The 16537-nt window shown below is 38.8% G+C and overlaps 1 protein-coding gene across 2 annotated transcripts in view; it reads right to left on the minus strand.

Moving 5' to 3' along the window:
• Nucleotides 1-16537, minus strand: part of triob (trio Rho guanine nucleotide exchange factor b) — a 118096-nt gene that overhangs the window by 45159 nt on the left and 56400 nt on the right. For both annotated transcript variants that reach the window (XM_042490614.2, XM_042490616.2), the window contains 7 exons: nt 12048-12239; nt 10529-10660; nt 9617-9847; nt 8073-8195; nt 7557-7748; nt 4890-5059; nt 4230-4404 (listed from right to left, as the gene is read on the minus strand). In XM_042490614.2, coding sequence (XP_042346548.2) covers nt 4230-4404; nt 4890-5059; nt 7557-7748; nt 8073-8195; nt 9617-9847; nt 10529-10660; nt 12048-12239 — 1215 coding nt within the window. The remainder of the gene's footprint in view (nt 1-4229; nt 4405-4889; nt 5060-7556; nt 7749-8072; nt 8196-9616; nt 9848-10528; nt 10661-12047; nt 12240-16537) is intronic.

Below are 16537 nucleotides of genomic sequence, written 5' to 3' on the forward strand. Positions count from 1 at the left end.
CTACAGAAATGGGAATGCGTCATGCTGTAGCTCATAACAGTGTTAAAATCTGATCTGTGTACATAAATGAAAATAAGATGCTTTGGCAGCTGTCCTCTTCAATTCAGACACCGCTATCTTGTGCCTTAAAAGACCGCCAGTAATGGTGAAAATCAAATGAATGGACTAAAAAAAGGAAAGTCTGTGAGTTTAAATGTAGCTTGAAAAGAAAACAGGGAAAGAGTGATAATCACAGTCAGAGAGATGTAGAGAGGGACAGAAGAACATTAATATTTGCATGTCTGTAAACTTTACTACAATCAGATAGAAACACAGTTAGTAAGTAAGAAGATTCCTGACATGAAATTTAATATGCATGAGGATGTGATCCTCTCAAGCCAAGCTATATTTAATTTCCAGTATCTCTCAGGTTCTTCACCTGGCTAGAACTAATACAGTCCTGTTGATGTATGTCAGAACACCAAAAGTGCTACAGATAGAGGTCTGATTCAAAGTGCAGCAACAGCACATAAAATGTAAAACTTGGCAAAGGATGGGGCTGCATTTTAGCAATAATAGTTTACTGCAGGCTAACTGTATGTGTATGCTATTTGTCATGCGCAACATTTACAGAAAACCAGGGGATAGCTGCCAAGTGCTCCTAGTCAAGTAAAAGTCAGGACATATTTAAACGCAAACACAAAATGCTGTTTTAAGTATCCAGCCAAAATTGTACTCAGTATACACAGGTCTACAATTAGTATCAATGAGTACATGTTCCAAACAAAACAAAATCTCAGAAAAGTCATTGTTTTCTGACTCTTATCATTTCTCTCTTCCACTTGGTTTCTTTGAGTAGGATAAACTGTGCTTCTCTCTAATTCTCCAGATACGGACAATGAAATCTGAGTCACAGGGAACCAAATAGCTATCAGTGTTTATTCTCAAGTTTACCTCCAAACCCCAGCTGTCACTAAGCTGCAGTTTCACCAAGTACAATTATTCTTGTGGATCCTGTTGTTAGTGCTAGCACAGAGAAATTCCAAGTGTGTGCGACGACTGTGGGCTTTCATCAAAGACAAAATGTACTAAACCACAAACGCCAAAAGCAATAACATGCCATTTGGCTTTGAAGAATTGCTATAATTTAACATGTTTAAATGAAAAGGAAGGTAAACCTTTTTTGCCGTAAAGAGCACTTTTTTCTGATCCAGGAGAAAAGCGTGCTTGACTTATGACACAGTACTCCAGGAATTTGGATTGACACAAAATCCCCCGCTATAAAATCTACTTGTATAAAAACACAATTTCCATGCCTAGGACACCAAATGTTTTTATAGCAGAATAATATAATACCCTCTCCAACCAATCTTGAAATTTTACAAATCTCGCAACAAAGTATAAACTTACCAAGAACTCATTTGCACTCTGCTCTCCTCTCCTCTTACAGTTGAGTAAAATGCCCTCTGTGTGCAAAAAGACCATCTCCTTCAGCTCGCAACACTGTGGAAACTAACTAACGGAGGAGATAATTCTCCTCACTTTTCTTTCCTTCTCTGTGGCGTGCACTGATACAGAGCTTATCGTCCAAGAAGAAAGCGCTGTGAGACAAGTGCATGTCTCACCTCAACCCCATGCTCTTACCTCCAATACACAACCCCATTCAAGCCAAGAGGGAGTGTCACTGTGCGTGTGTGTGTGTGTGTGTGTGTGTGTGTGTGTGTGTGTGTGTGTGTGTGTGTGGGCAGGGAGAGGAGGGAGACAATCCCTCCTCCACCCATCTTCATGCTTCAGTACTGTGTCACATTAATCCGTTGTCTATGTGTGTGTATGTGTGGGCGGACTTCAGTGTTCGACATGAGAGATTAGCAGATTCACCACCATTCCCTGGCTTGACATGCAGAGCTAATGCGAGACTTATCTGTTCTTTTGGACTTTGCAACACAGACACAAAAGACTTGAAACCAACCGAAGAACTCCTATCAGCACACAGCAAAGGAGAATTAACTCATGAGCAGCATGTTATAAAACACTTCCATACCATGCACACTGTGCACATAATGGATTTTGTTTGTGTCCAGAAAGGCACATGACAATGCAGGAAAGGTAAAGCAATAGTTGTAGGTATTAATAGAACCATAATAATAATTAGATAACCATCTGATAATTAATACAAACAAACGGTGCTTGGCCTAAAATTCCACCTGTTAAATCAGGTTTGGCAGGCATTATAACATTTACCTGAAAAGTCAAACTTTTTGCATTTAAAGACACATCATGACAAGAGTCCAAAAGCATGCAAACAGCTCTGTCAGGTTGTATAGGTAGTAGAACCAAATGATGCTTCAAAAGTTATGTTATGTTATGTTATGTTATGTTAACACATCCTTATTTAGCGTGTTGGCATGTTTACATTTCCTAATTAGCAGTGGTGGACGAAGTATTCTTATCTTTTACTTTAGTAAAATTACTCTGCTACAAGTAAAAGTCCTGCATTCAAAATCTTACTCAAGTAAAAGTGCAAAAGTGTTAGCATAAACAAATACTTAGACTACCAAAAGTTAAAGTACTTATCATGCAGAATGGCCAGTTTCAGATAGATACATAACCTTATATTACTGGATTATAATTGTTGAGGCATTAATGTGTGCATTACTTTAATGCTGCGTCTGGTAAAGCTAAAGCTCATTGAAATTACTCTATAAACTGCTGAGTGGATTAACAGACAATAATATACTGTATTACAACCTATTTGCAAATTGAGATTGATGATACAAAATATAAATAAACACAAATAAAGTCACTACTAAGTAAAGCTGTTCAGTGCAGTGGTAAATGTATTTAGTTAGATTCCACCACTGCTAATAAGCACTAAACAAACAAACAAACAAACAAACAAACAAACAAACAAACAAACAAACAAACAAAAACAACTGTGCCTGATGAGGATGTCATTGGTTTTGCCAGGATAAACCAAAAAGTTGTATGCATCAAAATTTTAACTTGATAATTGGGCTAAAGAAAAAGTCAGGAAATTGTCAAAGTGACTACAATTCATCCTAATGGGGACACAAATGTCTGTTACCATTGTTGTGGTAATCCAGCCAATAGTTGTTGAGACATTTAACCCAAACCACAAACATAAACATGCTAGTGGAAAAGTCACTAAACTCATTAGAATTCATTGTCTTCATCCTGCCATCCAGCAGATATTGAGATATTTGACAAGCTATGCTGACACAGTGACACTGCTGTCCCTCGAGCCATGCCACTGGCTAATTAAACTGATCTCACATCCCACAAGGAATGTAATTATTATGGCAAACCATTTTCATACACTGACACTTACTTTCCACCTTTTACTTGTACTATCATCATGAATTAAAAACCTGTGTCTCTGCTTTAAGCTTTTCCTCCAAAGAGACTGAGTGAAATTCATCTGTCAACATAGTATAGTTCAACGAATCTGATTTGACAGCGACGATAAACATCTCGAGTAAAATAATGAAACATATTTTAAAAGAGCAGTTATCACATCTGAGCACCAGCTGAGAAAAGCATTCACTCTCACAGTGGGACATTCAGGAATTAGTGGATACCAATGCCGCCAATTGCTGGTTGGGGAGGGGGAAACCAAATTAGAATGAGTCAGTGTATGAGATGTGTCAAGTGGAACTAAATACTTTTTTAATGTAGCACATGTGAGAGTATCACTGTGAATTCAACCAAGCTTTGAACCAGCAGGAATCCTCACTACAGGACTGAATCTCACTTTAACTGTGTAACAGTCCATCAGCTCAGAGTCACAGTCATTTCGGTTTTCCAGTGTGTCGCTTGCCAATTGCAATTGATCTTTTACATTCAAGGAAAAGTGCATTTTTAAAGACAAATGGGGTAATATGGAACATTTTTAACTGCCACTTCATGCAATTTTAATTTCTAATCTCCTTTTCACCTTGAATTCTAAGGAACCATAAACACATTTGTGTGCTACTATAGGGCTTAATTTCTTCCCTTCATCCACCACCGTTATGCTGTGGGTATGTTTTTCATGTGTTTTCCAGCTATTCTCCCCTTGGACATTACAAGTGCAAGTCCATACATTCCTTCCCTTATCACCCCTTTCTTGCTGTTTAAACCCTGTGCGAACCCAAACCCCATCTTCCCCTGCTCTACTTCATCTGCTCACTCTCACTTTTGCAAAAATAAATATTCATCATGCACCAAGCCTCCATCTCCTGCCTACTCACATCTATGGCGTCCCTCTCAAAGATGCGGAGCTGGAGGAAGAGCTCCAGTTTGATCTTCCTTTCTTGGAACAACTCCTCCATCTGGCCCTGGGCCTCGTCCAGCTGCTGCAGCACACTCTCAATGTGGGCCATGGAGCTGTTGTGGGGAGTCTTGTTGCTCGAGATGGCCGAGTCTCTGTGGAGAGAGGTCAGATTCAGAGGATTTAGAGGGTAGTTATGGTCAAAGATGTGGCTGCCAGTTTCTGTAACGACATCCCTTAGGAAGTCAAAGAAAACTGAATGTTTTCTTTTGGATGATTTTCCCTTTCCTTTTCTCAGTGCAGTCTGTTAGTGAAAATCATTTCTATCATTCTCTGTAGCTTTAGTATTTATTTTCCTTTCACCCCACTACCACATGATTGTCTAATGATCACAGATAAAAAAGTCAAATCAGGCCTTAGGCTATGCATTCCCCTTATATTGTGTATTTAGTAAGTAATTTCAGTGACTCAGGAATCTTGTTGTAATATCGTCACTCTGAACTACTCTGGATAAAAACTTGTGTTAAGAGAGTGTGTTTGCATTTGTTAATGCATTGTGTAAGTGTGGATTATCCTGAGTATCTATTACATATTAACATATGCACACACTAGTATAGCATGTATTATTAATAACTGTCACCTGAGCTGTTGTATGAGGTCCTCTCCCTCCTTGATGACATTGACAGTTGCCTGCAAGGTGGTCTGCTGCTGCTGCCCGAAACGTTTGATCAGGTCCTGCACCGCTTCCACCGACTCTGCATACACATCATCCAGAAGTTCCTTCTGAAGCTCCTCCAACCACGTCCACAGCTAACAGTGATTGACAGGAAAGCCAAGCCAGTTAAAATGTAGCCTCATGTAGTGTTACACCTCCAAGAAGGGAGGGGAAAAAAGCAGGAAGCAAACTAAACAGTCCTGCTGTGAGCAGAGTACACATGCTGAGATGAGGCGGGGCAGACACACAGAGCACTGTGAGTTAAACACAGATGTAGGAACCGATAGACAAGCTGCCAAATGGACAGACAGAAGATGGGAGACAGAAATTAAATCCAACCAGTTCTGCTCAAAGCTGGTGTTTTTCTGAATGGTCATCTTTGTAACAGATTAGCCATCTGGGTGAATTGGCTCAGCGCTCTGAAGCCCTGGCACAACATCCAGGCTGCAGGAGAGAGACCCTGGCACCCACGATTTGTCTAACACCCACACTGCCTACTCACAAACACGTCTACTTTTGGTATTGTTACCATCATCCACTTAGTAACATAAACTATGTTACATTATACCGAACATCTAGATAGACATAGACGCCATTGTTTGTCAACCAAATATGCAAATGCCAATTTAAATCCAGAAGGTTACACCTTCCTTTTTGCGACTAATGTAAATTTATTAACAAAATTAGAAATTACTACGGGACAATGCCTTTTGGAGCAGAGAGACTTCATTTGTGTTTTTCATGAATATCAGTGCAGATGAATCCCCTCTCTTGCAATGTAGTTCGTCCTCTCTCTCCACAGTGAACCGTTTGTTGCCTTTCAACATGCTGGACTACATCCAACGGCTTCAACCGAACTAGAAGAGGTGATGGGCAGGAGAGTTGGAAACATTCAGGCATGCACACATAGACACACACACAGGAGGACATGCACGTGCAAGCATACACGCACACACACGCACGCACGCACGCACGCACGCACGCACGCACGCACGCACGCACACACACACACACACACACACACACACACACACACACACACACACACACACACACACACACACACACACACACAAACATACACACAAGCACAGTGACCTGCACCAGTGTGAGCTGACAGATGGGATGAAGGTGATTAGTCCATATGGACATTAAAGACTAGCTTCATTAATAACACCATGGCTCTGACTGTCTCTGTGAGTCTATGTAAACAGGATGTAGTGTTAACACACGCAGAGCACAGGTTAATTTTGACAGTCAAAGATGTGCTATGCATGACTTTGACATTACCATAATACAATGACAGGAGTGGCTTAGTGAAGAGCACCACAGTAACACAGCATGTACGGATCCCTTCCCTGTCACTGAGTAGTTTGTGTGTTCTTTATTCATTTTTTTAAGGAATAAAGTAAATACAAATAAGGGAAATTAAAGGCATGATTGTTATTATCACAGTGAAGGAGAAGGCAGTTTGGGGCAGATTGCCTTTAATTTGTGTAAACACAAGTGCACTACAGAAGCAAAGGAAAGCACAGATGTTTGCAAAGGGAGAAATGACTTGCAGGAACGAACACACACACACACACACACACACACACACACACACACACACGTTACTCTTACTATGAAGGCAATAACTTAAAAAGTAAATTCTTAGGTATTTTTGGTGCCAATGTACAAAGCACTTTGATTTTGATCATAGCTCCTGAACTTTGTGATATATAAGCAAAATAATTCAAATCTCTGTGGCCCGTTTGACATAAAATACAATTTATCACAGTTAGCAAATGAGACAAATGTCAAATGCAAAAATAAATTGTGATCAATCCTGCAATTTGATGGCATTTCACCTAAAGGTTGTATTAGAAAATTTGATAAATTAATTCAGTCATATGGACATTGTCCATGTAAAAGTCCTTGAAGGAGAATAATCATGAGCACATCACATAGGTTCGAGGCTATTAATTCTATCCAAGGCTAATATTTATTAGAGTGCAGTCAGAGAGTGACAGGAAAGGGGGAGAGAGAATGGGGATGAATGGGTAGAAGGCTGGAATTGACTATCGGCCGCTGCAAAGGACTCAGCAGACATGGGGCAGACGCTCCACTCACTGAGCTAGAGGCCGCCCCCGGATTGACACATTGTCTCCATTACACTTGTGTGTCATATAAAAGTCCTAAAATGGATGGCAGTGACTTATTGCTAGAATTATGCAACTGCAACTTTGATTGCAGAGATCCCTTATGTATGAATATATAAAGCAAAATGACCATTACATCACCATTGTCATTTAGACCTTATCTAAAATGGTAACGATTAAAAAATAATTTCCTATTTGTTTGCCTTATTACCGTGGAGTGTGAAGGCAACAGCAAAAAATACTAATCAGTCAGTTGTTTATGGTGGACAAGGATATGACAAGGTTTTTACTGTCATCCCTGCATATGATGAAAGCTGGAGAATCATCTTCAAATATTAAACCCTCTATCTTCGTGGTTCCTGTCCTCATAAAGTATTAGTAGCATATACTTTGGATTTGTGGTAATTATGTTCATTATGGTTAAAGAGAGGAGTGAAGCAAAAATACACACCTCTTTGACATGTGTGTGGAAGGCCACAGACATGTCCAGCAGGACTTTACGCTGCTCAACACGTCGCACAAAGTCCTGGATTCGATCTTCTAGCTGGTGGGCAGCCTGGTAAATTTCCTCTGGGTCACACTCTCCGGTCTGGGCCAGCTGCTCTGCTGCCTCTAGCAACTTGTCAGCATTGGTGTAGGTGTTCTGAAATGTTAACATTAAGTATGTTTAAAATGAGAATACAATACCTTATACACTTGACTGTTGCAGCTGACTGCATTCAGTCTCAAAGACTGAATTCTTACTGTTTTTTTTAATTGTTCGAGGACTATACACTAATGTCAAATCTAGATCATTATTTAAGCAACTATGTCCTCTGACATATGATTTTGCCATTACTAATTTTACACACTTGAACCCAACTTTTAGACCTTAATTTTTTCTTCTTCAGAGTGCACATTTGTTCCCTAAAGGGAAAAGCCTGTCACAGGATGAAGATCTGCTTATAGCTCTGAACTTAAAACTCACCTGCGCAACCTCCTCAAAGTCTTCATGTCTCTTCTGCAGAGCCCTGGCTCTGTGTAGAGACTTTCCAACACCAGTGTGTTTACTGAGGAAGGCCTCACCGTGGTTTTCTATCCAATCCAGCACCTTCAAACACACACAAATACAATGTATGCACATAGTTAAAATATTCACATCTACAGTACATTAAGAATGCAGTACATATTTTCAAGCAGTAGGGGGTGCCATTGGTTCATATGATTGTATTCAGATCACATTGACAATACAGTAGTCCATAGCTGTCATCTCTCTCTCCCTCACCCCTCTGTCTTACTCTCCTCTCATCCCCGCTTCCTTTACTCTTTCTCTACATCTGAAATCCGCCATGTGTAAATTACACAAGTGTGGACAATTAAGTTTGGCCTAATAGGAAATCCAGCGCAGTGCAAAGTGCCAACATTTCCACTGTGGATGAGATTAGCTGTAAATCTTTGTAGATAATTGCCTTATTATCTACTAAACAGATGGCCATACTTTGTCTGTTTCTATGTGGGGTAATAAAAGGGATTTTCATGATGCTCTCAAGGTCTCCGAGAGAATATTTTGATGGGACAAACACATATGAACATGTGCACAATGCCCTCGACACTTTATGTGACAGTGAATTGCATCACCATGGAAACCACTACCAAGAGGAAAGGGTGATGAAAGAGTGGATGGTAGAGGGGAAAGGCAGAAGTGCAGAGATACAGGAAGACAGAGAGGGGGAGGGGGCTGCAGAGAGGAGTTCATGCCCAAAGGATAGGAACGCAGAGATGACACTATACACCAACTCAGTAGTTTTGATCTAAGAGCTCTGGTCTCCAGACAGTCACACAGAGCAATACAAACTCACTAAAAACCCAGCAGGAAGTGAAAAAAAATGCTTTGATTAAGCAGGAGCTAATTATGGTATATCTTAATATCACTCAAAGCCTCTGCTATCAGGTATCCCTTTGCAAAACAACAAACATTTTTTGGATCTTTATGATATTAAATATTGATTAGACAGCAACATCTAACACGTGTTCCTATTTTATTTCCCTAATGGTTAAACTGCTGCCAATGTGTTAAGTTTATCAACTATAGATACAAGATACATGTGTGTATACATATGTGTACTGTTACCAGCAAAAATGTGTCAAATGTGTCAGCAATATCATCTTTATTCTAAAGATTCAGTAACATCAAAATGAATAAAAACTGCTACAATGACAAGCCTTCTGAAAAGCTCAATAAGTTGATTAATTACAGTAAAATGTTTGCAGGTATAGATGTGCAAACTGGTGTTGATTTATATTACTTTATGGACTAGCTAGACAGCTTTAGCGGTCAGGGTAGTTAATTGAAAAACAGGGACGAGATGAGACAGCACTTTCTCCAGTCTCCGCTATACTCTTTGCTGTGCACGTGTATGTGAAAGTGTGCATGTCTGTCCACGTGAGCACAACAAAACCTGCTGAGGCCCACAGAGCTGCGGGTCTCATTGTGGGTGGACTTTGCTCTGTTTGTCTGTATGCATCTCTTACTTGCTGTACATCCTGCTGGAAGACACACAGCTGCAGCCGTTGGTGCAGGCGGACTTTGCGATGCTGCCAGATGTTTTCCAGTTGCCTCTGGTGATGCAGCACCTCATGGATGATGTCGAGGACGTGGTGCACAGCTTTGGAGTAGTTAGCTGATGCCATCAATGAATCAGCACTTCCTGGGGTCAAAGGACGCTGTAGTTTGTCCAAAAGAGACTTCCCGTCCTGACTTACCTGTAAAAGGCAATGTGTAGTTTGACAATTTTGCAAATATTTTTAAGCATCTCACTTGAGAATGATTAAATGCCCCAAGCCTCTGCTACTAAAATCCTCAGTGAACCAAAGATGGAGAGAACAGATTGATTACGCTTGTAAAAAATAACTAAATTGTTTGGTATAACTAGAAAATTAATTAATTTTGGTTACCAGGTTCAATCCCAGTTATCTAATCTCTATTTTCCCAAACATCTCCCTAAGTGAGGTCAATTTTAAATAAGATATAGGGGCACCAGTTAAGGAAATACTTTGTACTTTTGTAAGTACTTTGTTTGCATTTGTTAAACTTAAAAAACAAACTTAAAAAGCCTAAAATCCTTGTTTTATATGTACTGTTTCATGTCATAGGTATATTGTTTTATATCATTCACCTAAAAACAATAAATAAGCCCTGTTGGGATTGTTTTTCAATCTCCCCATGCATCGGTTTCTACTGTTGGTTTTTATGTCATCTTAATTAAAATCTAACACATATGAATGGATGATGGAGAGAGGTGTTAGTGTATTATATTGATGCGTGTGTATTTTAAAAACATGATTTGTATAATTGTCCATCTTATTTTGTCTTCTACAGAGGTGGAATTAATATTTGCATATTGTGTTTTGCATGCTCTGATGTGTGTGCTTTTGTGTACTGACCTCGGAGTATGCAGTGGTGATGTGCTCATACAGTCCCTGGTGATGGTGGATTGTATCTTCCAGATCCTGGAGTTCAGATGGCAGCTCTCCTTCCCCACATGCCTTACACCATGGTTCCACTTTACTCATGTACTGGGGGAGAGAATTAACACAACTGTATAACACAGACCTAAATACATTCATAAGCGGAGAACATAGGAATACAGTAAAATAAATTATTATATCATCAATCATCTATTATATCTATCATCTTTACACCTGTTTGTTTTCCCTGTTCTCAGAGCTGTCTCTGCTGAAATTATTGCTGCAGAATATACAGTACATACTATTGCATACTATTTGGTATGTAAAATGCAGCATTGTGTGCGCATGATGGAGCTTTTTGATGGAGCTATTTTGCTATATAGTTGACATCAAATCTTACACTGTAATAACATATAACAGATAGTTTTGATTGTTGATTCTATATTTAATATATAATTTAATAATAAGTATTTAATATATAATATATCCATTTATGTAGTGTGCATGCTTGCATTTTTCACACACAACATGGTGTTACTAACAAGGCCTGTGCTATGAGTATGTATGTAGAGTTTAGACCAATTTTCCCTTTTGAAAACCCTCATCATAAACCAATGAAAACAAAGAAAAACAAAGACTGCATTAGGATAGCTCTTAATCGGCTGTCAGCAGAAGCTCTACATAAAGCCTGGCATCTAAACTGTTTTGGTTGGAAAAGGGAAGGCTGACAAGCATAGAAAACGAGAGAGATACAAGCAAGAGAGGGGGAAAGTTCAACAACAAAAAAAGTGACGGCAGAGCAGAGAGCTCTGTAGAAAGCTTTGATAAAATAGCGATTGTAAAAGTATTATTCTGTTTTAGGAAGGGGAGAATGGAAAAGTGAATGTCTCTGGAGCCTGACTCCAGGCTGAGGCTCTGGATGAAAAACATGCTTTCTATCACAGCAACTAAGAAAACCAAGAGTCAAGACTATTTCACAAAAATAATATGAAAACCTACAACATATTGTGTGAATTGCTGCTCTGTCCACTGATATTGACAAGAAAAGTATTTAAGACAGTGCAGAAAAGAGGCCACTCAGCAAACAATAGGTGTCAACAACTAACTAATGCATTGTTACTGCATCCGTAAGCAAAACAACGGAAAGCAGTATTGATCATTTAAATGGTCATTTATGTCTAAGGATAAAGCAACCCCAGTGCATGCTAATTGTAGTAGAGCCAAAATATTTTTTTCCCTTCAACTCTTTCTAAATCTATTTTTCTTTTAAGGTACCTAAATCTATCATGAGGTTTGGACACTTTTATGCTCCATTCCACCTGTGATTCACACAGTATGTGCTGTGGAAATGTAAAATTTTGTGCATAACATTAAACAGAAACTGCTCATTTATTATAACATGCTAAGCAATGCCCAGCCTTCCAGTGAAGATCTGTTAATAGCATTAGAATTTTACTTGTTTTTTGGTGTGCATATCACTGTTGCATGCCTGTACCTGGTCTGCTTTCTGGTGGAAGCTGGCAGACATCTCTAGCAGGGTGCTGCGTTCGTCCAGTGCTGCAGCGAAGGCCTTCCACTCCTGCTCCAGCTGTCCTGAGATCTGCTGGATCTGCTGGGAGGCGTAGTGGCCTGACTCCAGGAGCCGGTTCCCAACTGACATGATCCGATTGATGTTCACATACACATTCTATATTTAAGTTGGAGGTAGAGAAGCAAGATGGCACACATTAAAATACGTATAAAAGTAACTGGTTTATTTTAATTAAATACAGGATATAATTTGTTAAATTATTCTTAGCATAGACAGTCAGTGAATACTAATGTGCGCCAATTAAGTTATTAAAAAGTTGTGCTATTTAAATCTAAAAGACATCTAACCTGAGGCACTATTGGCTCATGTAAACAGTATTTTTCACTGTAATGTTAATTTTTGGGCATCCTGCCCAGGTAAATTAACAGGCTGCCAGTTAAAGCATAGTTTTGGTTTCATTTTGGGTGCCATGAAGCATGAAGCTGACACCAAGTCTTCAAACAACCAAGATTGGCTGCACTTCTACAAAGCAATCAAAGTGTGTTTGTGAAATATAGAAGCCACAATTATATTAACATATACAGTTGAGAGACTAAAAGTCAATACATGATGCTTCCCACATACACACACTCACATAGACACACACACCCGTGTGGACATTAAAAAGTCATTCACTTGGGAGGCATACCCCATGTGAATAATGAAAAGAAAACCATTTACCTCCTATCTTCCAGTCTTTTTTAGTATATGGGCTCCAAGCTGTTTTGTGTAGATAGGCACGGATCAGCAAACGCTAATTAACAACTGTGTTAACAGCCTGTTATTATTCTATTCAATTACTGCTCCTGGAGCCTATTACGGCTCTTAGTTTGCTTGTTTCAATCACAGCGGGGAGGAAAAATGACCCAAACACCAGCCACTGCCCTCAGACAGAGGTTGGATGATTCTGGCAACACAAATTATGAGTTTTCATTAAAACTGCAGACTCTGGTTTGGTGTTTTCTTCAGTTGAAGGCTTTGAGATGATTTCTGATGGTGTCTTTTTTTAGTAATTAGGGTTTGTAAAATGGTTTGGAATAGCTTTACTTTTACTTGTAAAACTTTTACTTTTACCTCTTCCCTGTCCAAAATCCAGGAAACTCTTGGCACTGGGACATAAAAGCACTAGATTAAGTCTGATGTTGGCACGAGAATAATAGAGACAGTGGTGTGCAGAGGTATGGCTCACATGAGAAATCAAGGGAATCCAACTGCTCGCAAATACAAAGCATTAAGTAAGTTGTGATACACACACAAAAAAAAACAGTGCTGCACTACTGCAATCCAACTATAAATTTTAAAAGATGAAGATTATCCCCACACTACTACAGATCTCATGTGGTATTAACGGAAACTATGGGGATTTTTGGAACCCGACACATGCAAAAAAAGACCAAAAGAGAACAAAGACCCATCCATACGTGCACACACACACACGTACAGGGGAGGAGGGGACCAAGGCAGCAAGGGAGAACAAAGCTCCAGAGTCACAACCAATAAAGCCTGAAGGCCTTCAAGCCATCTGTAGGACATTATGAATTAGATTAAATAACAGGCTGGACTACTCGAACACACTGGGCGGTAAGGCCTTAATCCTAAACTGATGGACGGAAAGGGGGAGGGCAGAGATAGGGAGAAGGTATTCCTAACTCAAACCTGATGAGGGTTTGGTGCAAGTGGAAGAGTGAGCAAGAAAAAGGAGTGGAAAAAACAGGAAGAAAGAAAGAAGGGTAAAAGGAGGGCAACACTGTTAACCCAGAAATCAAATCATCTATAGATAAGTAAAACAAATAAAGCCACAATAGTATTTGCTTTGTGAATGAGCTACAGAACAAGATGAACAACAACAGCAGAGCTTAACATATTTCATATCTTGCAAGAGGGCTACTGCACTATCTGAGAGACCCAGCCTGTAAGCAGATCACTCTGTATTTGGTACCAAGTGCATTAGATTTTTTTTAGCCCTGAGTGTCCAAATTCTACAGCCTAAATACTTAGCATACAAGATATACACTACAATAGGGCCCTCAAATACTATCAGGGAAATGAAAGTTAGTGTCCAAAATATGCACAATACCAAAAATCCCTCAAATAGCTCCACCTTAGCTAATGCTACACATGTCAGTAAAGGAAAACATATTTTGTTTTTGTTAAAGATTTTTTTATATAGGGCATTTTCTCTTTATTATATAGGATAGTTTGAGAGAGACAGAAAAGGTGGGACAGAGAAGTGGGTACGACACGCAGCAAAGGGCCACAGACTGGACTCCAACCCGGGCTGCTGCAGGAGCCTGAGGCATAAGGGGCGCACACTCTACCCAGTGAGCTAGAGGTCACCCCATGTTGATTTTTCAGTGTCTAAAATTAAGGGCTGCCCTCTGAAAGCTGCTCTCTGTATTTATTTATTTTTTTTTAATTTGTCAGTCAATATGCATAGGAATTCTGGGGACATTTTGGTCCCCAAATTTAGCTGCAGAGTAAGCTCTTATTGCTTTTACACTGCTCTTTCATACAGGAAGCTGCGGACCCACTCCCAGAGACAGTCTCAGGGAGATGGAGACAGCTACCTGGAGGAAGAGAGGCTTTACCAGGCAAGTCTCAGAGATAACATTATCTTCTCTCTTCTGCTTAGAAATGGTGACTTTACAGCTCACAGCAACGTAATAAGACACAGTCTGTGGTTGTTTTAGGATAAATAGTGTCAACATTTTCAATCTGTTGTTAGCATAGTTAGTATGCATTAGCTCAGAGGGCTAGCTTGGCTTGTGTACTATATTACTTGAACATTACTGTCACCATCACTGTGTTCAAAAATCTAGCAGTTCAATTACGTGTTGCTTGATAGATTATAAGAAAAAAGAGGAACGAATAGTCAGATATCTGTATTGAAAAGCCAAATGCAATTCAACATAATTTTGAGTTGGTTACAGCCCTACTTAAATCTCAATTTACTACTCCTTTATGCTATTCAGTGTTTTGTTTTTTATGCAGGAAATAGTAAATGTGTAAATTAAAGAGTTAAGTGGGCCTCTATAACATTCACTCCAGTGGGAGTCAACAGGCTGCTGGTAGGCTTGTTGTATGGGAATAGATTATGCTAAATGATGTAAAGCAAAAAAAAAATAAAATAAAAAAATACAAATATATATATATATAATAATAATATATATAATAATATAATAATAATAATATATATATATATATATATATATATATATATATATATATATATATATAAAACTTTGATTTTCCTTAGATTCACTGTGCATTTTGAAAGTTGTTGCCCTGCAGACTGTTGTTCAATTGTTAAAAAAAACATTCATTTTAATTTGAAGACCAAATAACATAAAAAGAAATTACTTCCTGTAAAAAATCACCAGCTAATGTGCTATTGTCATTTAGGGCAGGAAAAGTTCCTTTGAGAATGCATATTACAAAACTGAGCTCAGAAGTTCCACTGATGAGTAACTATGCAGTAACACTTTCTATGAAGCCCATGACTAAAATTCATTATTCAAATATAATACGTTATAATGCCTCTCTAGTGCTGTATAATCATAGTTATAAGCGCTCATAGTTATTAGTTATGTTCAGCCTATAATATCCTGTAAAACGCATTGTTTTCTACAGGAACGTACATATGCTGCACTCTTTCTGCTGATGAGCATTTGAAACAACACTTGCCTCAATTTGAACATAATAATACAGATATAAGCATTCAACTATGATTCAGAGGCAAAACTTCTCCTCAGCTCAACAAGGGAGACAGAGAGAGATAGAGGGTGAGCAAGCAGCAGAATGAATGAAGAGAGAGAATGGCAGTTATGTCAATTAAGCAGTTAATTAGAGAAACAAAACCATGTTTTCTGGTTGTGTTACAATGGTAAAACTCTAGAGCACAAACAAAAATCCTGTATGAAGCTGCCTTACTGGCTGGATTTAGAGTCTTGAGCTGGGGTCAAAGCCATCACCCAGAAACCCATAATTTCCCGCTGGAGAATTTTCAGAATAAAACCTTGAATTTTTCAGCTTTGGGGACATAACAAACTACTACTTTTAGGCTACAGAATGATGACTTGTTATAAAATATTCTGAAAAATTATAAACGCTTATAACTATATGCACACTATAACACACAAGTGTGTTCATAATTCATTATAGACATTGGCATCATAAGGAGTTATGATTATTGTAATAAAGCATAATGAAAAGGAGTGTTTATAACTATGATTATACAGCATTATAGAGGCATTATAATGTATTATAAATATGTTCATAATGTGTTATATTGATTATAGACACAGACTTCATAGAAAATGTTACCAAATACGCTGCGACTGACTAGTTGGACTTTTTGCACATACAGATGTCTGATGAAAACAGAAAGAGCGCAAAGATAAAGTCATTAAGCTGCA

The sequence above is a fragment of the Plectropomus leopardus genome, chromosome 11, assembly GCF_026936395.1.
Source record: "Plectropomus leopardus strain MGB_pleo_1.0 chromosome 11, ASM2693639v1, whole genome shotgun sequence".
NCBI lineage: Eukaryota > Metazoa > Chordata > Actinopteri > Perciformes > Serranidae > Plectropomus > Plectropomus leopardus.